Source organism: Anomaloglossus baeobatrachus, chromosome 1, assembly GCF_048569485.1.
Source record: "Anomaloglossus baeobatrachus isolate aAnoBae1 chromosome 1, aAnoBae1.hap1, whole genome shotgun sequence".
Classification (NCBI taxonomy): domain Eukaryota; kingdom Metazoa; phylum Chordata; class Amphibia; order Anura; family Aromobatidae; genus Anomaloglossus; species Anomaloglossus baeobatrachus.
Window position 1 is genome coordinate 327,041,142 of NC_134353.1, and position 24,729 is coordinate 327,065,870.

The 24,729-nt window shown below is 44.7% G+C and overlaps 1 protein-coding gene across 4 annotated transcripts in view; it reads right to left on the minus strand.

Moving 5' to 3' along the window:
• The window catches only part of ARHGAP24 (Rho GTPase activating protein 24), a 1,297,893-nt gene that overhangs the window by 586,427 nt on the left and 686,737 nt on the right, over nt 1-24,729 (minus strand). For all 4 annotated transcript variants that reach the window (XM_075351869.1, XM_075351876.1, XM_075351884.1 and 1 more), the window contains exon 2: nt 9,732-9,931. In XM_075351869.1, coding sequence (XP_075207984.1) covers nt 9,732-9,931 — 200 coding nt within the window. The remainder of the gene's footprint in view (nt 1-9,731; nt 9,932-24,729) is intronic.

Sequence of the window (24,729 nt, forward strand, 5' to 3'; positions counted from 1 at the left end):
TGACTCTGGGTGGCCAGTGCGCTGCCTTTGAGTAGCGGCTGACAGAAGAAGTTCCTCCATCATCGCGATGGTTACCTGATACACGTCCTGTACCGGCGAACTACAAGAACCATGAGGCCGGCGATAGAACGGAAGGTAAGGTGAGCATAATATGTGTGTGTGCGAGTGTGTTTGTGTGTGTTTATGTGTGTTTGTGTGTGTTTGTGCGTGTTTGTGTGTGTTTGTGTGGACTGTAAGAGCTGGTCAGAGTGTGGTTAAAGTACGGAACCAGAAGGGTGTGCGGTGAGTATTGGCTCGTAATCTGAGTTACAAATTTACAGCAAGCTTTGCTCATATAGCGAAATACTCGCACACTAAGTTACTCGTAAACCGAGGTTCCACTGTATGCCAAAAAAAAAACTGTCTCAGATTCACTGGGATCTGTTGACGTGTTCCAGTTGTTATCATATAAAGTGACACTCGTCCTGGTCAGGAAGGTAAAATCAGGTTTGAGGGTGAACAGGTTAAGGAATATGTGATCAGACTTTATCGCATATCTAAATTATATTTGTTCTGTAATAATAACAATACTTATAAGTTATTAAAATACAATAGTTAAAATTTTTCATTAAACCATCATTTCTGAAAATCTTCATGATAAATATCCAGCAATGCTCTATTCTCCAGTGTGGCAAGACAATAGATAAGCATTACTGTAGATGAATTGGAAATATTCTTGTGCAGCTAGAAGGTAACATAAACCTTGAGAATGATAGCAGAAAATGCATTCCATAGACCTCTAAGTGCTGATGCAGACCGTTTTGAGAATGAATTAAATACCTCTGCTCTTATGTAGTGCTGAATGCCTTAAATGTCAATACAGTCAGGCCTATCAGCTATTTCTTTTGCATTCTAAATTATACATAGCAATTTTTCAATGATACATTTATTTCTCATGAATTTTGAAAACTCAGGAGACTTTTTGCAAATTTTCAAAAGGACTTAGATAAAATATATCACTTTTTTGATTAAAGGGAAACTGTCACCAGATTTGGTGACTATAAGCTGCGGCCACCACCAGTGAGCTCTTATATACAGCATTCTAGAATACTGTATAAGAGTCCAGTCCGTGCTATAGAATGTAAAGGACATTTTTATAATACTCTCTTAGGCCTCCGACACACTCACGTGAAAATCACGCACGTGCCGAGAGACACATATTTTCCCTGCGTTTTGCGTGCAGGTAAGTATGTGTCTCTGGTACGTGCGGGCCACGTGTGTTCTCCGCATGCTATCCGTGATAACATACGGAGAACAGGTTATTTACATACTCACGTGGTCCGCGCTGCTGTCCGTGGTGCTGATCTTCGGTCTCCAGCCCTCCTGTCTCCCCGCAGCTGCTGCTGCCAGGCAGTGAAGTGAATATTAAATGAGAATAATGAGCGGCGGTCAGCAGAAAGTGACAGCAGCGGCAGAGACAGGAGGGCTGGAGAAGGTGAGTTAAGGTTTATTTTTTTTCTCTGACACGTGTGTTTTCTCCGGCGCGTGTCACACGGGACCGCATCCACACTACACCCGTGTGGTACGGGTGCGGGCCGCGTGACACCCGTGCTGCCGGAGAAAACACTGACATGTCAGCATGTAGAAAAACGTACACACGTACAAACGCACACGGACACACGTTCCGTGTGGTTTTACGTGTGTGTGCCTGCTACAATAGGGTATCATTGCTGAACGTGTCTCCATGCCGCCGGTACGTGCAAAAAATGGCAAACAAGTACCGGCGGCACGGATGTGTGTCGCAGGCCTTAGGCCGACCGCCGCTCAGTGTCCCAGGGTATACAACCGGTTAATCAGCCAGGGGAGGGTGCTGCTAGTTTGGGAATACAGCGGAGACTCAGGAGCTGTAAGTGCATCATCACGCCCATTGCACTTCCAGACTGAACTTCAAAAACTCCATTTCTCAGTGGTGAAGCAGCACTTTGGGGTTCTATAAGGACTGGCTTATCCATTCAAGGGTCACACATTCATATTAATGTTTTTTGAGGGTAAAATTTTCTGACAGGTTCCATTTAAGGAAAAACTCCTGTATAAATATTCTGTAGTCCTGAGCTGCTTACCAGATAGAATCCAGCCAGAAATAAGACATCATCTACATGGAGGAAAGGAAATAAATGAAGATATAGAAGCTTACGAAGTGACTTACCAGTTTTAATTTTTTCGCAAGAAATTTACGACTTTTTACAATTTCTCGACCACACTTTTTAAAACTGAATTGAGCTTAACAGAAACGACAACCTAACAAATTAATGATAATTTGGCCTTTTCCTAGCATAAATTAAGAAACAAATCTGCCCCAGCTCATGTCTTGCATAGATTTGCCAAAAGCGGAGAAAAAAATCTATGACGGGGCTTAGGCTCAGTAATATAGTAAGATAGGAACCTTGTTGAATAGAATAACCCATTACACTTCAGCTTATTTTTTTTAACTGCACCAGATAAATTAGGGTGAATTTTGATTGGTGGCCAAAGGCCAAAATACTACATTTTCTCTAAGACCTATTGTTCCACAGAATAAAAATTATAATTAGCAAGAATATGACTATACTTAACTGTTTATCTGAAACATCTCCCATGACACAAGTGAAAATAGCCTTAAGCTTACTATGCAATTCAATAATTGCCTTGATAAAACGCAAAGTAACATTACTTCTTGGAAACAGCAAAACAAGTGCTGGAAATTCCAGCATTGCGGCTCAACCACACAAAAGCAGCCTTTCAAATCCCAATTTGTCTGCTCTGACAGTCATGGAGTACAGCTATATAGATGACCTTTACAACTGGCACTGGCTTAAGTTCCCAAGGTCTGCGACAAGTCAGCCTCTGATTGATATTATGATATGCAAGTCTGAAAGGAACATTCTTATAGATATATATGTTACCGGCAATGTTTAAAAACAGGCATTCTATAGAATACCTACGCAATGTATACAATGCCGGAAATGAGTCTTCAAAGGATGAAATACATCAGATGTTCATATATTTCCTAGTCATTCTATAGAATTCCTAAATGACAAACAGGCGGAGTGTAGAATACTAAAGGGGTGGTCCGTCCAAAAGTAGGTGGACACAGCAGGCAGCAGCAGATCGGTGAAACTGGCTCAGTTGCCCTTAGCATCCAAAAGTAGGTGGACAGAGCAGGCAGCAGCAGATATGTGAAACTGGCTCAGTTGCCCTTAGCATTAGCAACCAATCAGATTCCACCTTTCATTTTCCAAAGAGGCTGTGAGGAATGAAAAGTGGAATCTGGTTGCTAAGGGCAACTGAGCCAGTTTCACACATCTGCTGCCTGTCCACCTACTACTTTTGGACGGACCACCCTGTATGCTTTCTGAAATGAAGTAGTGTGCTTGCTGTGCCATAGCAGATAGTCAGGAATGACACTTCTGATTCCTGTTTTATTATCCCAGCAAAGATATCCTGTTGTTCATTTTTGCCTTTCTTCTTTCATGTTTTTGACTGTTTGTTGCTAAAGACTAATAGTCAGGAATGACACTTATGTTTCGCCCAGTAAAGATATCCTGTTGTTCACTTAGGATTTCTTCTTTCATTAGTTTTTTTACTGTTTGTTACTTCTTTCATTAGATTTTGACTATTTGTTACTAAAGACTTTTCCAATCTGGGCATTATATCAGACATTGCCCTAAGCAGTTCTTGTCATTCTTTATAATACCTAAAAACATTTTATGTAATGGCTAACTTTTCCAATCTGGGCACCTAGACATTTTATGTAATAGCTAACTTTTTCAATCTGGGCATTATATCAGACTTTGCTCTGAGCAGTTCTTGTCATTCTTTATAATACCTAGACATTTTATGTAATGCCTAGCGAAAGTATAGAACAACACAGATATTTCATACCTTGCCTGAAAACGACAGGGACTGTATACATTGCCTAGGTATTCTATAGAATATGCCGGATCTTCATATATTGCCTATAACATATATATATATATATATATATATATATATATATATATATATATATATATATATATATATATATATATAAACTAACATTGAATTTCTGAATGATGTTATTTTATTACTTGAACTTTACATACACATATATGCATAGAGTTCATTATTTGCAAAAAATATAAGTTAACATGGCATGAAAACAAAAATTACTAACTTTTTGATAACGAGCATCATCTCCATTTAGAGAAAAGATGATTTTAAAGGGAACCTGTGACCAGATTTGTCCCCTATAAGCTGTGGCCACCACCTCAAGCTGTTATACACAGCATTCTAGAACAACTGTATATAAACACCCAAGCAGATCTGTGTACCATAAAAAACACATTTTATTATAGTCACCTGCATGGCGGTCGGGTCCGATGGGTGTCGCTGGTCTCAGTCCGGCGCCTGGTATCATCTTGTGATTGTCATCTTCTTTCCCATCATCTACACAGAGGCCTCCATTGAAGTCCTGCGCACATGCATTTCTCTCTTCCCTGATGAGGGCAGGTCAAAGTATTGTAGTGCTTATGCGCGGCTGGTCTTTGACCTTTCCTGGCACCTGCACATTACAGTACTTTGCTCTGTCCTCAGCTGGGCAGAGAGAACTGCGCCTGCGCTGGAGCGTAGTGGAGACCTTTGTTCTTTGGATGACGAAGGACTCCTCACCCACATGGAGCTAGGAAGGAGGATAGCAATGGAAGGAAAAGAGGAGGCGCTGGACCAAGACCAACGGCGCCCATCGGACTCAACTGCCCCCCAGGTGAGTATAATAAAACCTGTTTTTTACATTATACAGAGCAACCTGGGCATTTATATATAGCATTCTAGAATACTGTATATAGCAGCTTACTGGTGATGGTCGCAGCTTATAGGGGACAAAGATGGTGAAAGGTTCCCTTTAACATCATCACAAACCAGGATTCTTTACTGTAAGAGTAGTGATACTTGTTCAATATGGGAGAATAATTTTCTTTCTTGAAAAAAATAACACTGCAGTTCTGAAAAAAATAGCTTGTTGACACATTGATTATTTTGGAATGCCATATCTGTAGGAGAGAGGATTTTCTTTCCCCTAAAATAAACAATTTGGATCCACATGTTTTTTTCCTTCTTCTAAATTTACATGATAGTAGCATATATTGGACTTGTCGGATCTGTGCCTTTTCATAATGATATCACTTACATAGGTATGGTGTCTTTAGCTAGTGTTCGGGTCACTGCTTTCATTTTCTTGACTTTAACTTGATTTGCTGATACCAAATACCGAACGTTTTTAATCTGAGGGCAAATATGGCCTGATGTACTTAAGTGGAGCCGTTACTCACGGGAGCAAAACAGGTCATGACTTCCATTTTATTATCTGGGAAATGCCAGAGTGTCATAAATAAAGACACAAAATAAAAATAATTTATATATTTTTTTGCAAATAATTCTGATCATACATTCCACAGTTTCATACATTTGCCATAGGAAAAAAAGTCCACTTTTTTAAATTTTTTGTTGGTCGCCCTTGTATTGGGAAATGAAGAATATTACACTTTGAAATAAAACAATATGCCAACAAAGAATGCCCAGGGAAATGCATTATTTGATAAAGGTTTTTCAATCCAGCACAGTGGACACACTTCACCCCATCCAATATACAGGTGCATCTCAATAAATTAGAATATCATCAAAAAGTTACATTATTTCAGTAATTCAATACAAAAAGGGAAACGGATATATTATATAGAGTCATTACACACAGAGGGATCTATTTCATGTGTTTCTTTCTGTTAATGTTGATGATTATGGCTTACAGCCAATGAAAACCCAAAAGTCATTATCTCTGAAAATTAGAATAATAACGACAAAACACTTGAAAAGGCTTCCTAAACGTTTCAAATGGTCCCTTAAGGCTGCTTTATACACAACGATATCGCTAGCGATCATGTTAGCGATGTGACACGCCCAGATCGTTGTTACGATTTGCCGAGATCGCTCATAGGTCGTTTTGTAGCGGTCACACGTACACATCTCACAAACGACGCTACATCGTTCAGCGATATATTGTTTGACCAAGGCGGTTGTGTGAATGTTGTTCGTCGTTGGCAGGGTGTCAAACGTAGCAATATGTCTGCTGCGTTCCAAACGACAAACAATATTTTGAAACTGAATGACGTGTCAACGATCAATGATTTTCACCCTTTTTGCGATCGTTCAGAATCGGACGTAGGTGTCACACGCAACGACGTCGCTAACGATGATGGAAGTGCGTCACGACATATCATCAGATAAATCGTAGCGTGTAAAGTGGCCTTCAGTCTGGTTCAGTAGGCTACACAATCATGAGGAAGATTAACTTTTTGATGATATTCTAATTTATTGAGATGCGATGCACTCGTATGTTTGTTTTTGTGTAAGACTATGGCGGGCTTTGCACACTACGACATCGCAGCCCGATGCTGCGATGCCAAGTGCGATAGTGCCCGCCCCCGTCGCAGCAGCGATATGTGGTGATAGCTGGCGTAGCGAAAGTTATCGCTACGCCAGCTTCACACACACACTCACCTGCCGTGCGACGTCCCTGTGGCCGGCGACCCGCCTCCTTGTTAAGGGGGCGGGTCGTGCGGCGTCACTGCGACGTCACACGGCAGGCAGCCAATCAGAGCGGAGGGGCGGAGATGAGCAGGATGTAAACATCCTGCCCACCTCCTTCCTTCCGCATATCCTACGGAAGCCGCAGTGAGGCCGGTAGGAGACGTTCCTCGCTCCTGCGACTTCACACACAGCGATGTGTGATGCCGCAGGAGCGAGGAACAACATCGGACCGTCGCGTCAGCGTAATCATGGATTACGCCGACGCTGCACCGATGATACGATTACGACGCTTTTGCGCTCGTTAATCGTATCATCCAGCCTTTACACACTGCGATGTCGCATGCGATGCCGGAAGTGCGTCATTTTCAATTTGACCCCACCGACATCGCACCTGCGATGTCGCAGTGTGCAAAGTGCCCCTATGGCTTGAGAGGTATCACACAGCTTGTTCCAGCACAGGGAATTGAAAAGGAATAAATTATTTTAGAGTCTGGCAGACTCTTAAGGTGGTGTCACACACAGCGACAACGACGTCGCTGCTATGTCACAATTTTCTGTGATGTAGCAGCGACGTCCCGTCGCTGTCGCTGTGTGTGACATCCAGCAACGACCTGGCCCCTGCTGTGAGGTCGCCGGTCATTGCTGAATGTCCTGCTTCATTTTTCGGATGTTGCTCTCCCGCTGTGAAGCACACATCGCTGTGTGTGACAGTGAGTGAGCGACGAACTGAAGCGGGCAGGAAGCAGGGAGACGGCATCTGGCAGCCTGCGGTAAGCTGTAACCAAGGTAAACATCGGGTAACCAAGCGAAGTGCTTCGCTGGTTACCCGATAGTTACCTTGGTTACTAGCGTCCGCCGCTCTCAGGCTGCCAGTGCCGGCCCCTGCTCCCTGCACGCGTAGCCAGAGTACACATGGGGTAAATAAGCAAAGGTTTGCTTATTAACCCGATGTGTACTCTGGCTAGGAGTGCAGGGAGCCAGCGCTAAGCGGTGTGCGCTAGTAACCAAGGTAAATATCAGGTAACCAGCGAAGCATTTTGCTTGGTTACCCGATATTTACCTTAGTTACCAAGCGCAGCATCGCTTCCACGCATCGCTGCTGGCTGGGGGCTGGTCACTGGTCGCTGATGAGATCTGCCTGTTTGACAGCTCACCAGCGACCATGTAACAATGCAGCAGCGATCCTGATAAGGTAGGTCGTCAGTCGTGATCGCTTCTGCGTCGCTACGTGTGACCCTAGCTTTAATCTATGAAACATGCCTGATAAAGAAAAACACACATATATTGGAGGGGGTGAGTTGTATCCACAAACTTTCTTCTACTATAAATCTATAGACACATTTTGCTCATTTTACAACATACTCAAGTGCAGTGAAAGCAAAAACATATGTGATAGCTTGAATGGAAGAGGTTTCCTACATGACAATGGCTAAAGTCGATCTCCTTAGTTTCTGAACTCCAAATTAAAAATGAAAATTGAACTTTGGGCAGCAAGGTCATTTTATTCTCTAAAAGGAGGCTTAAAAAGGACCTACTAATCCATCATCTGCTTTGATGTTTCAATAAGCTAATTTTAATCTAGTGTAATAAGCAGCAAATTTGTAAATCACTTTAGGTAAAAAGTAGACTTTGCCATGTGAAAATAGACTAGGTGTTTCTCTCCTCTGTAACTCGCTGTCCACTGCAGGCTATCAGGTGAAATTCATCCTTAGTAAAAGAGCAATAGAAATCACAAGAAGCAGGGCATGGTATAATCATCGGTTTGTTGTTAGCTCTTTAACCTCCAATGAAGTCATATTTCAGAACTGCAACCTCCCTGGAGTGACTAGAAGATATTCAGTGCTCAGAGATTTGGCTAGGGTAAAAAGGTCTGAAGCCCAACCACCTATGAACAAGACATATAAGTCAACATATTAAGACTGGGCTTAGAAATATCAGAAGATTTCAAAGGTTTTATGGACTGATGAGATGGCAGGGACTCTTTACGGATTAGAAGTGGCTAGGTCAGTAATAGACACGGCCCTCCAACTCAACTCAGAAGAAAGTAAGGTGGAGAAGGGGTACTGCTATGGTCTAGTATTATTAAAGATTAGGTAGGTGGACTTTTTTGAAGATGGACTCAAAATCAAAGATGAAACCTACTGCCAGTTCTAAGGAGACACTTTGTTCAATCAGTGCTTCAGGAAAATATCTGCATTTTTCAAGAACACCAAGCAGTTCCACATAAAGACACTGCCACTACCATGATTCACTATAGGCATCATGCATTTATAAGAATGAATTTAGAAAAATGGATGTTGTCTAAAGTGAAATATAGTGGTGGCAGTGTCCTTATGTGGGGCTGCATGAGAGCTACATTGTTCGGGAGCTACATTGACAGCATCATGAAATTACAGATGTATTGCTGTATATTTCCACAATCACCCATGCTTTTGGTAGATGAGAATGTTTACAACATAACAGTTATCTGTTGCATTCTGAAAAAGGACAGGGTGTAACTGACTCAGGACTAAGTTGTCTCATGATCTGAATCCAATTGAACCGCTATGGGGAATTCAGAAGAGACAAGTTGTTACCTTTCTCCATCCAACATATGAGCTCTAAAAGAGGTAATTCGTGAAAAATGAAAAATATTTGATGTTGCAGTATGTCGCCAACTTGTCCATGCTTAGAAGACTTCATGTTATCTTTAAAAATCATGGAAGTCATACAAAATACTAGATGTAGTAGTTTTTGATGTGGGTCTGTTCATTTTTGTATCAATGAGTATGAGAAAAAATGAAGGTTTTGTAATAAATATTATATTATTAACCTTATTTTCATTTTATGGGTAAAAAAATGTTCTACGAAACTCAGCCTTGTAAAAATGTTGGCATTTGTTCTTGCATTTAGTGAGAAATGTATTTAGTGAGATATTGATTAAAATCTTATTTTTTAAGGAGATGTACACATTTACGCCAATATTGATATTAATGGTCATTACATACAGGCAGTAATAACCCAAAATTACCTACAGCACAAACCACAAATGGAGGTTGAGCCAAATGTAGGGGCTACTTGATAGTACATAAGTTATAATATGTCACCTTTTTTCGCTTGGAGTACATAATATCTCTTTAGCTGGTTCTACTCTGAGTTTCATTACTCACCAAAGGCTTCATTTCATCTTCATCTTTGAAATAATAGAGCTGATCTCCCTTGAGTACAAACCAGCGCGTGTGCCAGGTTTTCACAAAACCTCCTTGCTTCCGCAGCCATCCACACTTAATTGCGTTCTGCCGTCCTTGGCCAGTTTGGGGGCTCTCCGCAGAGACATTGTAGTCATCCATAATCAGACTGATAGACTTTTCTGTTAAAGTAACAAGAGAAGAACAATATTAAATACATAGGAAAAAGAAAAAAAACAAGTAGTTTTCCTCAGTAGAGACAGAACGGTAAAACAAATAGTCCCTGACAACAAAAGTTGCACTGCAAGGGTTCCTACTGTACTCTTCAAACTTATCTCCATGCCTGTGGCAGTCAGCGGGGAGCTAACCTACTTTTTAAGTGTGGTTCAGCTGTAAAAGGCAAAGAAAGGAAGGGAGCAAATCATGGATGTGTCAGGTAGTATGGATCACAGCCAACCTTTCCCTGTAATTCCTTTCTCTAAAAGAAAATACAGCGTACCCGGTCACGATATGTGCTTTTGTTACTATCTCAATCTATTGCGCTGCACTATACTTTTGACATACTAACATTTTCATCAACCAATCTAATTCCATAGTGACCTCCTTTATGTGGCGCCTTAAGGGCGCTTTACACTCTACAATAAATCTTACGATGTGTCGGCGGGGTCACGTCGTAAGTGACGCACATCCGGCATCGTAAGTATGATTGTAGCGTGTAAAACCTCCGTGCAGTTGCGATTGAACGAAAATACGTTCATCGCATGCACGTCGTTCATTTCTCAAAGATTGAACGTGCGATTGTGCAATGTTCCCAAGGCAGCACACATCGCAGTGTGTAACACCCCGGGAACATTGAACGACAGCTTTCCTCCGTCCGCGGCTCCCGCCGACAATGCGGAAGGAAGGAGGTGGGCGGGATGTTTACATCCCGCTCATCTCCGCCTCTCCGCTTCTATTGGCCAGCTGCTGCGTGACGTTGCTGTGACGCCGAATGTCCCTCCCACTCCAGGAAGTGGATGTTCGCCGCCCACAGTGAGGTCGTATGGACGGGTAAGTACGTGTGACAGATTTTAATCGATTGTGCGGCACAGTAAAAAAATTGAACGTGCCGCACATACGATGGGGGCAGGTCACATTGCATACGATATCGTATGCGAAATTGAAAGGTGTAATGCCTGCTTTACACGCTTCAATAAATCTTTCAATCCGTCGTCGGGGTCAAGTTGTAAGTGACGCACATCCTGCATCGTTCGTGACGTATTTGCGTGTGACACCTACGTGCAATCAAGATTGAACGAAAATACGGTGATCGCATACACGTCGTTTATTCCTCATACATTGGACGTTTTGTTGTATGAACCTAGTCAATTCAAACGTGTGACATCCCTCATACGATTTTGATGTCTGAGGCTATGTGCGCAGGTGTGTGCTCTGCACCGCAGCTTAAAAAAAGTCTGCTTCAGAGCGCAGCTGAAAAGCTGCGTTCTGAAGTGCCTCACAATGTCTGTCATTCACTAATCTCTGTCAGTCCGTCACTATCTCTGTCCCTCTCTCTCTGTCCATGTCAGTCTATCCCTCTTACCCCCTCTCTCATACTCACCGATCTCCGATCCCCGGCCCGGCTCTGCACGGCATTCACACTGCTCCGGCGGCTTTTACTGTTTTGAAAAAGCCGGCCGCCCATTAAACAATCTCGTATTCCCTGCTTTCCCCGTCCACCGGCGCCTATGATTGGTTACAGTGAGACACGCCCTCACGCTGAGTGACAGGTGTCACACTGCACCCAATCACAGCAGCCGGTGGGCGTGTCTATACTGTGCAGTGAAATAAATAATTAAATAATTAAAAAAAATGGCGTGCGGTCCCCCCCAATTTTAAAACCAGCCAGATAAAGCCATACGGCTGAAGGCTGGTATTCTCAGGATGGGGAGCTCCACGTTATGGGGAGCCCCCCAGCCTAACAATATCAGCCAACAGCCGCCCAGAATTGCCGCATACATTAGATGCGACAGTTCTGGGACTGTACCCGGCTCTTCCCGATTTGCCCTGGTGCGTTGGCAAATCGGGGTAATAAGGAGTTATTGGCAGCCCATAGCTGCCAATAAGTCCTAGATTAATCATGTCAGGCGTCTATGAGACACCTTCCATGATTAATCTGTAAATTACAGTAAATAAACACACACGCCCGAAAAAATCCTTTATTAGAAATAAAAAACACAAACATATACCCTGGTTAACCACTTTAATCAGCCCCAAAAAGCCCTCCATGTCTGGCGTACTCCAGGATGGTCCAGCGTCGCATCCAGCGGTGCTGCATGGAGGTGACTGGAGCTGCAGCAGACACAGCCGCTCCGGTCACCTCCACACAGCAAATGAAGACAGCCGCGCGATCAGCTGAGCTGTCACTGAGGTTACCCGCTGTCACTGGATCCAGCGGTGGATGCAGCGGTGGCCGCGGGTAACCTCAGTGACATCTCAGCTGATCGCGCTACTCACCTCAGTTGCTGCGTGGAGGTGAGAGGAGCAGCGGTGAGTAGCGCGATCAGCTGAGCTGTCACTGAGGTTACCCGCGGCCACCGCTGCATCCACCGCTGGATCCAGTGACAGCGGGTAACCTCAGTGACAGCTCAGCTGATCGCGCGGCTGTCTTCATTAGCTGTGTGGAGGTGACAGGAGCGGCTGTGTCTGCTGCAGCTCCGGTCACCTCCATGCAGCAGAGGTGTAAGCGACGCTGCATCATCCTGGAGTACGCCGGACAAGGAGGGCTTTTTGGGGCTGATTAAAGTGGTAAACCAGGGTATATGTTTGTGTTTTTTATTTATAATAAAGGATTTTTTCGGGCGTGTGTGTGTTTATTTACTGTAATTTACAGATTAATCATGGAGGGTGTCTCATAGACGCCTGACATGATTAATCTAGGACTTATTGGCAGCTATGGGCTGCCAATAACTCCTTATTACCCCGATTTGCCAACGCACCAGGGCAAATCGGGAAGAGCCAGGTACAGTCCCAGAACTGTCGCATCTAATGTATGTGGCAATTCTGGGCGGCTGCTGACTGATATTGTTAGGCTGGGGGGCTCCCCATAACGTGGAGCTCCCCATCCTGAGAATACCAGCCTTCAGCCGTATGGCTTTATCTGGCTGGTTTTAAAATTGGGGGGGACCGCACGCCGTTTGTTTTAATTATTTAATTATTTATTTCACTGCACAGTATAGACACGCCCACCGGCTGCTGTGATTGGGTGCAGTGTGACACCTGTCACTCAGCGTGGGGGCGTGTCTCACTGTAACCAATCATAGGCGCCGGTGGGCGGGGAAAGCAGGGAATACGAGATTGTTTAATGGGCGGCCGGCTTTTTCAAAACAGTAAAAGCCGCCGGAGCAGTGTGAATGCCGTGCAGAGCCGGGGATCGGGGATCGGTGAGTATTAGAGAGGGCTGCTCAATTCACTTACTCAGGAGTTTAGCGGTCACCGGTGAGTCCTTCACTGGTGACCGCTAATCAGGGCGCGACACAGACAGAGCCGCAGCATGACCATGAAGTCGGGTGAGGTTCACCCGAGTTCATTCTGACAGTGCGGCTCTGTCTGTGTCTGCTGTCATCTGCCATTCAGCTCTGCTACATGGCTGTCTGTGTCTGCTGTCAGCGGCCATGTAGCAGAGCTGAATGGCAGATGACATAGTAAAAACGCATCCCTACACATTACACACGCTTGGCAAGTCAATAAATAAAAAAAAAAAAGGGTGCCCAATGCATACGTCACAGAACACATGATCTAAAGGATCGCTTACAAAATTGATCAATTTAACATAGACTACTAACGCACGTGTGACAGCAAATGAACGACCTACGTGCAATCTCATTCAATCGCATATGCGACCTGGGCGTGTCACATCGCATACGAGATCGCACACCTAATTGTAAGGTGTAAAGCTGGCTTTAGGCAGGCTTTACACTATGAAATGTTCTTGACCAAAGTAAGGACTAAATAACATTGATTTAGATCCAGATACAGTTAGGTCCAGAAATATTTGGACAGTGACACAATTTTCGCGAGTTGGGCTCTGCATGCCACCACATTGGATTTGAAATGAAATCTCTACAACAGAATTCAAGTGCAGATTGTAACATTTAATTTGAAGGTTTGAACAAAAATATCTGATAGAAATTGTAGGAATTGTACACATTTCTTTACAAACACTCCACATTTTAGGAGGTCAAAAGTAATTGGACAAATAAACCAAACCCAAACAAAATATTTTTATTTTCAATATTTTGTTGCGAATCCTTTGGAGGCAATCACTGCCTTAAGTCTGGAATCCATGGACATCACCAAACACTGGGTTTCCTCCTTCTTAATGCTTTGCCAGGCCTTTACAGCCGCAGCCTTCAGGTCTTACTTGTTTGTGGGTCTTTCCGTCTTAAGTCTGGATTTGAGCAAATGAAATGCATGCTCAATTGGGTTAAGATCTGGTGATTGACTTGGCCATTGCAGAATGTTCCACTTTTTTGCACTCATGAACTCCTGGGTAGCTTTGGCTGTATGCTTGGGGTCATTGTCCATCTGTACTATGAAGCGCCGTCCGATCAACTTTGCGGCATTTGGCTGAATCCGGGCTGAAAGTATATCCCGGTACACTTCAGAATTCATCCGGCTACTCTTGTCTGCTGATATGTCATCAATAAACACAAGTGATCCAGTGCCATTGAAAGCCATGCATGCCCATGCCATCACGTTGCCTCCACCATGTTTTACAGAGGATGTGGTGTGCCTTGGATCATGTGCCGTTCCCTTTCTTCTCCAAACTTTTTTCTTCCCATCATTCTGGTACAGGTTGATCTTTGTCTCATCTGTCCATAGAATACTTTTCCAGAACTGAGCTGGCTTCATGAGGTGTTTTTCAGCAAATTTAACTCTGGCCTGTCTATTTTTGGAATTGATGAATGGTTTGCATCTAGATGTGAACCCTTTGTATTTACTTTCATGGAGTCTTCTCTTTACTGTTGACTTAGAGACAGATACACCTACTTCACTGAGAGTGTTCTGGACTTCAGTTGATGTTGTGAACGGGTTCTTCTTCACCAAAGAAAGTATGCGGCGATCATCCACCACTGTTGTCATCCGTGGACGCCCATGCCTTTTTGAGTTCCCAAGCTCACCAGTAAATTCCTTTTTTCTCAGAATGTACCCGACTGTTGATTTTGCTACTCCAAGCATGTCTGCTATCTCTCTGATGGATTTTTTCTTTTTTTTCAGCCTCAGGATGTTCTGCTTCACCTCAATTGAGAGTTCCTTAGACCGCATGTTGTCTGGGCACAGCAACAACTTCCAAATGCAAAACCACACACCTGTAATCAACCCCAGACCTTTTAACTACTTCATTGATTACAGGTTAACGAGGGAGACGCCTTCAGAGTTAATTGCAGCCCTTAGAGTTCCTTGTCCAATTACTTTTGGTCCCTTGAAAAAGAGGAGGCTATGCATTACAGAGCTATGATTCCTAAACCCTTTCTCCGATTTGGATGTGAAAACTCTCATATTGCAGCTGGGAGTGTGCACTTTCAGCCCATATTATATATATAATTGTATTTCTGAACATGTTTTTGTAAACAGCTAAAATAACAAAACTTGTGTCATTGTCCAAATATTTCTGGACCTAACTGTATTAACTAAATCCTCCAAACATATTTAGGTATTATCAGTCACATAATCAGGTAATTTAAAGGAAGGACTACTCAGATTTAGAAGCCATGTTGGGATATTGTCTTCTGCTTATTTGGCAATGAGCAAACAGCCATAGTGACAAACACCAACCTGCCATGTCTGTCTCCTTCAGTCTCATGTAAGGCAAAGTTTCGGGGGACGTACCATTTTCTTCATGAATGTGATGTGATGATTTCACCCAAAATGTTGCGTCTCATGAGACTGGGTAACACTAGAGATGAGCGAACCGGTCGCGGTTCGGCTCGAGGTTGGTTCGCCGAACGGACCTCCCGTTCGAGTTCGGTTCGTCGAACGTTCGACGAACCGAACTCGAACTGCATAGGAAACAATGGCAGGCAATCACAAACACAGAAAAACACCTAGAAAACACCCTCAAAGGTGTCCTAAAGGTGACAAACAACTCAAACACATTGGAAAGTGACAAGGACATATACTCATGCGAAAACAAAACAGCTGGACAAGGAAAAAGAGGAGGACACACAGATATAGGCATGGCACGCCCTTCTAAAATCATGTAAAACACCGCAAGGTGACTCCAAGCGGAGTCTCCATTTTTTCCAAAAATTGGGCCACACACACACCCACCCCTTCAGTGGCAGCAGTTGTGCCCCAGTTGTACACTTCACAGCTACATTTGCATCAAGCACATTCAAAAATACGCCATTCTTATCCATCCCCAGGATGACACCGGGGTAGGTAGCAAAGTCTTTGCTGACCCATGACTTGTTCATCTTGGCTTCTTTTAAAAACACATCAAGCAAGGGTTACTCCAAGCGGAGTCTCCCTTTTTTTCCAAAAATTGGGCCACACAGACACCCACCCCATCAGTGGCAGCACTTGGGCCCTAGTTGCAAACAGGATGTTTTGATTTGCATCAAGCACATTCAAAAATACGCCATTCTTATCCGTCCCCAGGATGACACCGGGGTAGGTAGCAAAGTCTTTCCTGATCCCAGCTCTGTTCATCTTGGCTTCTTTTAAAAACACATCAAGCAAGGGTTACTCCAAGCGGAGTCTCCCTTTTTTTCCAAAAATTGGGCCACACAGACACCCACCCCATCAGTGGCAGCACTTGGGCCCTAGTTGCAAACAGGATGTTTTGATTTGCATCAAGCACATTCAAAAATACGCCATTCTTATCCGTCCCCAGGATGACACCGGGGTAGGTAGCAAAGTCTTTGCTGATCCCAGCTCTGTTCATCTTGGCTTCTTTTAAAAACACATCAAGCAAGGGTTACTCCAAGCGGAGTCTCCCTTTTTTTCCAAAAATTGGGCCACACAGACACCCACCCCATCAGTGGCAGCACTTGGGCCCTAGTTGTACACTTCACAGCTACATTTGCATCAATCACATTCAAAAATACCCCATAATTAACCGTCCCCAGGATGACACCGGGGTAGGTAGCAAAGTCTTTGCTGACCCATGACTTGTTCATCTTGGCTTCTTTTAAAAACAATGTAAGCAAGGGTTACTCCAAGCGGAGTCTCCCTTTTTTTCCAAAAATTGGGCCACACAGACACCCACCCCATCAGTGGCAGCACTTGGGCCCTAGTTGCAAACAGGATGTTTTGATTTGCATCAAGCACATTCAAAAATACGCCATTCTTATCCGTCCCCAGGATGACACCGGGGTAGGTAGCAAAGTATTTCCTGATCCCAGCTCTGTTCATCTTGGCTTCTTTTAAAAACACATCAAGCAAGGGTTACTCCAAGCGGAGTCTCCCTTTTTTCCAAAAATTGGGCCACACAGACACCCACCCCATCAGTGGCAGCACTTGGGCCCTAGTTGCAAACAGGATGTTTTGATTTGCATCAAGCACATTCAAAAATACGCCATTCTTATCCGTCCCCAGGATGACACCGGGGTAGGTAGCAAAGTCTTTGCTGATCCCAGCTCTGTTCATCTTGGCTTCTTTTAAAAACACATCAAGCAAGGGTTACTCCAAGCGGAGTCTCCCTTTTTTTCCAAAAATTGGGCCACACAGACACCCACCCCATCAGTGGCAGCACTTGGGCCCTAGTTGCAAACAGGATGTTTTGATTTGCATCAAGCACATTCAAAAATACGCCATTCTTATCCGTCCCCAGGATGACACCGGGGTAGGTAGCAAAGTCTTTGCTGATCCCAGCTCTGTTCATCTTGGCTTCTTTTAAAAACACATCAAGCAAGGGTTACTCCAAGCGGAGTCTCCCTTTTTTTCCAAAAATTGGGCCACACAGACACCCACCCCATCAGTGGCAGCACTTGGGCCCTAGTTGCAAACAGGATGTTTTGATTTGCATCAAGCACATTCAAAAATACGCCATTCTTATCCGTCCCCAGGATGACACCGGGGTAGGTAGCAAAGTATTTCCTGATCCCAGCTCTGTTCATCTTGGCTTCTTTTAAAAACACATCAAGCAAGGGTTACTCCAAGCGGAGTCTCCCTTTTTTCCAAAAATTGGGCCACACAGACACCCACCCCATCAGTGGCAGCACTTGGGCCCTAGTTGCAAACAGGATGTTTTGATTTGCATCAAGCACATTCAAAAATACGCCATTCTTATCCGTCCCCAGGATGACACCGGGGTAGGTAGCAAAGTCTTTGCTGATCCCAGCTCTGTTCATCTTGGCTTCTTTTAAAAACACATCAAGCAAGGGTTACTCCAAGCGGAGTCTCCCTTTTTTTCCAAAAATTGGGCCACACAGACACCCACCCCATCAGTGGCAGCACTTGGGCCCTAGTTGCAAACAGGATGTTTTGATTTGCATCAAGCACATTCAAAAATACGCCATTCTTATCCGTCCCCAGGATGACACCGGGGTAGGTAGCAAAGTCTTTCCTGATCCCAGCTCTGTTCATCTTGGCTTCTTTTAAAAACACATCAAGCAAGGGTTACTCCAAGCGGAGTCTCCCTTTTTTTCCAAAAATTGGGCCACACAGACACCCACCCCATCAGTGGCAGCACTTGGGCCCTAGTTGCAAACAGGATGTTTTGATTTGCATCAAGCACATTCAAAAATACGCCATTCTTATCCGTCCCCAGGATGACACCGGGGTAGGTAGCAAAGTCTTTGCTGATCCCAGCTCTGTTCATCTTGGCTTCTTTTAAAAACACATCAAGCAAGGGTTACTCCAAGCGGAGTCTCCCTTTTTTTCCAAAAATTGGGCCACACAGACACCCACCCCATCAGTGGCAGCACTTGGGCCCTAGTTGCAAACAGGATGTTTTGATTTGCATCAAGCACATTCAAAAATACGCCATTCTTATCCGTCCCCAGGATGACACCGGGGTAGGTAGCAAAGTCTTTCCTGATCCCAGCTCTGTTCATCTTGGCTTCTTTTAAAAACACATCAAGCAAGGGTTACTCCAAGCGGAGTCTCCCTTTTTTTCCAAAAATTGGGCCACACAGACACCCACCCCATCAGTGGCAGCACTTGGGCCCTAGTTGCAAACAGGATGTTTTGATTTGCATCAAGCACATTCAAAAATACGCCATTCTTATCCGTCCCCAGGATGACACCGGGGTAGGTAGCAAAGTCTTTGCTGATCCCAGCTCTGTTCATCTTGGCTTCTTTTAAAAACACATCAAGCAAGGGTTACTCCAAGCGGAGTCTCCCTTTTTTTCCAAAAATTGGGCCACACAGACACCCACCCCATCAGTGGCAGCACTTGGGCCCTAGTTGTACACTTCACAGCTACATTTGCATCAATCACATTCAAAAATACCCCATAATTAACCGTCCCCAGGATGACACCGGGGTAGGTAGCAAAGTCTTTGCTGACCCATGACTTGTTCATCTTGGCTTCTTTTAAAAACAATGTAAGCAAGGGTTACTCCAAGCGGAGTCTCCCTTTTTTCCAAAAATTGGGCCACACAGACACCCACCCCATCAGTGGCAGCACTTGGGCCCTAGTTGCAAACAGGATGTTTTGATTTGCATCAAGCACATTCAAAAATACGCCATTCTTATCCGTCCCCAGGATGACACCGGGGTAGGTAGCAAAGTCTTTCCTGATCCCAGCTCTGTTCATCTTGGCTTCTTTTAAAACCACATCAAGCAAGGGTTACTCCAAGCGGAGTCTCCCTTTTTTTCCAAAAATTGGGCCACACAGACACCCACCCCATCAGTGGCAGCACTTGGGCCCTAGTTGCAAACAGGATGTTTTGATTTGCATCAAGCACATTCAAAAATACGCCATTCTTATCCGTCCCCAGGATGACACCGGGGTAGGTAGCAAAGTCTTTGCTGATCCCAGCTCTGTTCATCTTGGCTTCTTTTAAAAACACATCAAGCAAGGGTTACTCCAAGCGGAGTCTCCCTTTTTTTCCAAAAATTGGGCCACACAGACACCCACCCCATCAGTGGCAGCACTTGGGCCCTAGTTGCAAACAGGATGTTTTGATTTGCATCAAGCACATTCAAAAATACGCCATTCTTATCCGTCCCCAGGATGACACCGGGGTAGGTAGCAAAGTCTTTCCTGATCCCAGCTCTGTTCATCTTGGCTTCTTTTAAAAACACATCAAGCAAGGGTTACTCCAAGCGGAGTCTCCCTTTTTTTCCAAAAATTGGGCCACACAGACACCCACCCCATCAGTGGCAGCACTTGGGCCCTAGTTGCAAACAGGATGTTTTGATTTGCATCAAGCACATTCAAAAATACGCCATTCTTATCCGTCCCCAGGATGACACCGGGGTAGGTAGCAAAGTCTTTCCTGATCCCAGCTCTGTTCATCTTGGCTTCTTTTAAAAACACATCAAGCAAGGGTTACTCCAAGCGGAGTCTCCCTTTTTTTCCAAAAATTGGGCCACACAGACACCCACCCCATCAGTGGCAGCACTTGGGCCCTAGTTGCAAACAGGATGTTTTGATTTGCATCAAGCACATTCAAAAATATGCCATTCTTATCCGTCCCCAGGATGACACCGGGGTAGGTAGCAAAGTATTTCCTGATCCCAGCTCTGTTCATCTTGGCTTCTTTTAAAAACACATCAAGCAAGGGTTACTCCAAGCGGAGTCTCCCTTTTTTCCAAAAATTGGGCCACACAGACACCCACCCCATCAGTGGCAGCACTTGGGCCCTAGTTGCAAACAGGATGTTTTGATTTGCATCAAGCACATTCAAAAATACGCCATTCTTATCCGTCCCCAGGATGACACCGGGGTAGGTAGCAAAGTCTTTGCTGATCCCAGCTCTGTTCATCTTGGCTTCTTTTAAAAACACATCAAGCAAGGGTTACTCCAAGCGGAGTCTCCCTTTTTTTCCAAAAATTGGGCCACACAGACACCCACCCCATCAGTGGCAGCACTTGGGCCCTAGTTGCAAACAGGATGTTTTGATTTGCATCAAGCACATTCAAAAATACGCCATTCTTATCCGTCCCCAGGATGACACCGGGGTAGGTAGCAAAGTCTTTGCTGATCCCAGCTCTGTTCATCTTGGCTTCTTTTAAAAACACATCAAGCAAGGGTTACTCCAAGCGGAGTCTCCCTTTTTTTCCAAAAATTGGGCCACACAGACACCCACCCCATCAGTGGCAGCACTTGGGCCCTAGTTGCAAACAGGATGTTTTGATTTGCATCAAGCACATTCAAAAATACGCCATTCTTATCCGTCCCCAGGATGACACCGGGGTAGGTAGCAAAGTCTTTCCTGATCCCAGCTCTGTTCATCTTGGCTTCTTTTAAAAACACATCAAGCAAGGGTTACTCCAAGCGGAGTCTCCCTTTTTTTCCAAAAATTGGGCCACACAGACACCCACCCCATCAGTGGCAGCACTTGGGCCCTAGTTGCAAACAGGATGTTTTGATTTGCATCAAGCACATTCAAAAATACGCCATTCTTATCCGTCCCCAGGATGACACCGGGGTAGGTAGCAAAGTCTTTGCTGATCCCAGCTCTGTTCATCTTGGCTTCTTTTAAAAACACATCAAGCAAGGGTTACTCCAAGCGGAGTCTCCCTTTTTTTCCAAAAATTGGGCCACACAGACACCCTCCCCATCAGTGGCAGCACTTGGGCCCTAGTTGCAAACAGGATGTTTTGATTTGCATCAAGCACATTCAAAAATACGCCATTCTTATCCGTCCCCAGGATGACACCGGGGTAGGTAGCAAAGTCTTTCCTGATCCCAGCTCTGTTCATCTTGGCTTCTTTTAAAAACACATCAAGCAAGGGTTACTCCAAGCGGAGTCTCCCTTTTTTTCCAAAAATTGGGCCACACAGACACCCACCCCATCAGTGGCAGCACTTGGGCCCTAGTTGCAAACAGGATGTTTTGATTTGCATCAAGCACATTCAAAAATACGCCATTCTTATCCGTCCCCAGGATGACACCGGGGTAGGTAGCAAAGTCTTTGCTGATCCCAGCTCTGTTCATCTTGGCTTCTTTTAAAAACACATCAAGCAAGGGTTACTCCAAGCGGAGTCTCCCTTTTTTTCCAAAAATTGGGCCACACAGACACCCACCCCATCAGTGGCAGCACTTGGGCCCTAGTTGCAAACAGGATGTTTTGATTTGCATCAAGCACATTCAAAAATACGCCATTCTTATCCGTCCCCAGGATGACACCGGGGTAGGTAGCAAAGTCTTTCCTGATCCCAGCTCTGTTCATCTTGGCTTCTTTTAAAAACACATCAAGCAAGGGTTACTCCAAGCGGAGTCTCCCTTTTTTTCCAAAAATTGGGCCACACAGACACCCACCCCATCAGTGGCAGCACTTGGGCCCTAGTTGCAAACAGGATGTTTTGATTTGCATCAAGCACATTCAAAAATACGCCATTCTTATCCGTCCCCAGGATGACACCGGGGTAGGTAGCAAAGTCTTTCCTGATCCCAGCTCTGTTCATCTTGGCTTCCTTTAAAAACACATCAAGCAAGGGTTACTCCAAGCGGAGTCTCCCTTTTTTTCCAAAAATTGGGCCACACAGACACCCACCCCATCAGTGGCAGCACTTGGGCCCTAGTTGCAAACAGGATGTTTTGATTTGCATCAAGCACATTCAAAAATACGCCATTCTTATCCGTCCCCAGGATGACACCGGGGTAGGTAGCAAAGTCTTTCCTGATCCCAGCTCTGTTCATCTTGGCTTCTTTTAAAAACACATCAAGCAAGGGTTACTCCAAGCGGAGTCTCCCTTTTTTTCCAAAAATTGGGCCACACAGACACCCACCCCATCAGTGGCAGCACTTGGGCCCTAGTTGCAAACAGGATGTTTTGATTTGCATCAAGCACATTCAAAAATACGCCATTCTTATCCGTCCCCAGGATGACACCGGGGTAGGTAGCAAAGTCTTTGCTGATCCCAGCTCTGTTCATCTTGGCTTCTTTTAAAAACACATCAAGCAAGGGTTACTCCAAGCGGAGTCTCCCTTTTTTTCCAAAAATTGGGCCACACAGACACCCTCCCCATCAGTGGCAGCACTTGGGCCCTAGTTGCAAACAGGATGTTTTGATTTGCATCAAGCACATTCAAAAATACGCCATTCTTATCCGTCCCCAGGATGACACCGGGGTAGGTAGCAAAGTCTTTCCTGATCCCAGCTCTGTTCATCTTGGCTTCTTTTAAAAACACATCAAGCAAGGGTTACTCCAAGCGGAGTCTCCCTTTTTTTCCAAAAATTGGGCCACACAGACACCCACCCCATCAGTGGCAGCACTTGGGCCCTAGTTGCAAACAGGATGTTTTGATTTGCATCAAGCACATTCAAAAATACGCCATTCTTATCCGTCCCCAGGATGACACCGGGGTAGGTAGCAAAGTCTTTGCTGATCCCAGCTCTGTTCATCTTGGCTTCTTTTAAAAACACATCAAGCAAGGGTTACTCCAAGCGGAGTCTCCCTTTTTTTCCAAAAATTGGGCCACACAGACACCCACCCCATCAGTGGCAGCACTTGGGCCCTAGTTGCAAACAGGATGTTTTGATTTGCATCAAGCACATTCAAAAATACGCCATTCTTATCCGTCCCCAGGATGACACCGGGGTAGGTAGCAAAGTCTTTCCTGATCCCAGCTCTGTTCATCTTGGCTTCTTTTAAAAACACATCAAGCAAGGGTTACTCCAAGCGGAGTCTCCCTTTTTTTCCAAAAATTGGGCCACACAGACACCCACCCCATCAGTGGCAGCACTTGGGCCCTAGTTGCAAACAGGATGTTTTGATTTGCATCAAGCACATTCAAAAATACGCCATTCTTATCCGTCCCCAGGATGACACCGGGGTAGGTAGCAAAGTCTTTCCTGATCCCAGCTCTGTTCATCTTGGCTTCTTTTAAAAACACATCAAGCAAGGGTTACTCCAAGCGGAGTCTCCCTTTTTTTCCAAAAATTGGGCCACACAGACACCCACCCCATCAGTGGCAGCACTTGGGCCCTAGTTGCAAACAGGATGTTTTGATTTGCATCAAGCACATTCAAAAATACGCCATTCTTATCCGTCCCCAGGATGACACCGGGGTAGGTAGCAAAGTCTTTGCTGATCCCAGCTCTGTTCATCTTGGCTTCTTTTAAAAACACATCAAGCAAGGGTTACTCCAAGCGGAGTCTCCCTTTTTTTCCAAAAATTGGGCCACACAGACACCCACCCCATCAGTGGCAGCACTTGGGCCCTAGTTGCAAACAGGATGTTTTGATTTGCATCAAGCACATTCAAAAATACGCCATTCTTATCCGTCCCCAGGATGACACCGGGGTAGGTAGCAAAGTCTTTCCTGATCCCAGCTCTGTTCATCTTGGCTTCTTTTAAAAACACATCAAGCAAGGGTTACTCCAAGCGGAGTCTCCCTTTTTTTCCAAAAATTGGGCCACACAGACACCCACCCCATCAGTGGCAGCACTTGGGCCCTAGTTGCAAACAGGATGTTTTGATTTGCATCAAGCACATTCAAAAATACGCCATTCTTATCCGTCCCCAGGATGACACCGGGGTAGGTAGCAAAGTCTTTGCTGATCCCAGCTCTGTTCATCTTGGCTTCTTTTAAAAACACATCAAGCAAGGGTTACTCCAAGCGGAGTCTCCCTTTTTTTCCAAAAATTGGGCCACACAGACACCCACCCCATCAGTGGCAGCACTTGGGCCCTAGTTGCAAACAGGATGTTTTGATTTGCATCAAGCACATTCAAAAATACGCCATTCTTATCCGTCCCCAGGATGACACCGGGGTAGGTAGCAAAGTCTTTCCTGATCCCAGCTCTGTTCATCTTGGCTTCTTTTAAAAACACATCAAGCAAGGGTTACTCCAAGCGGAGTCTCCCTTTTTTTCCAAA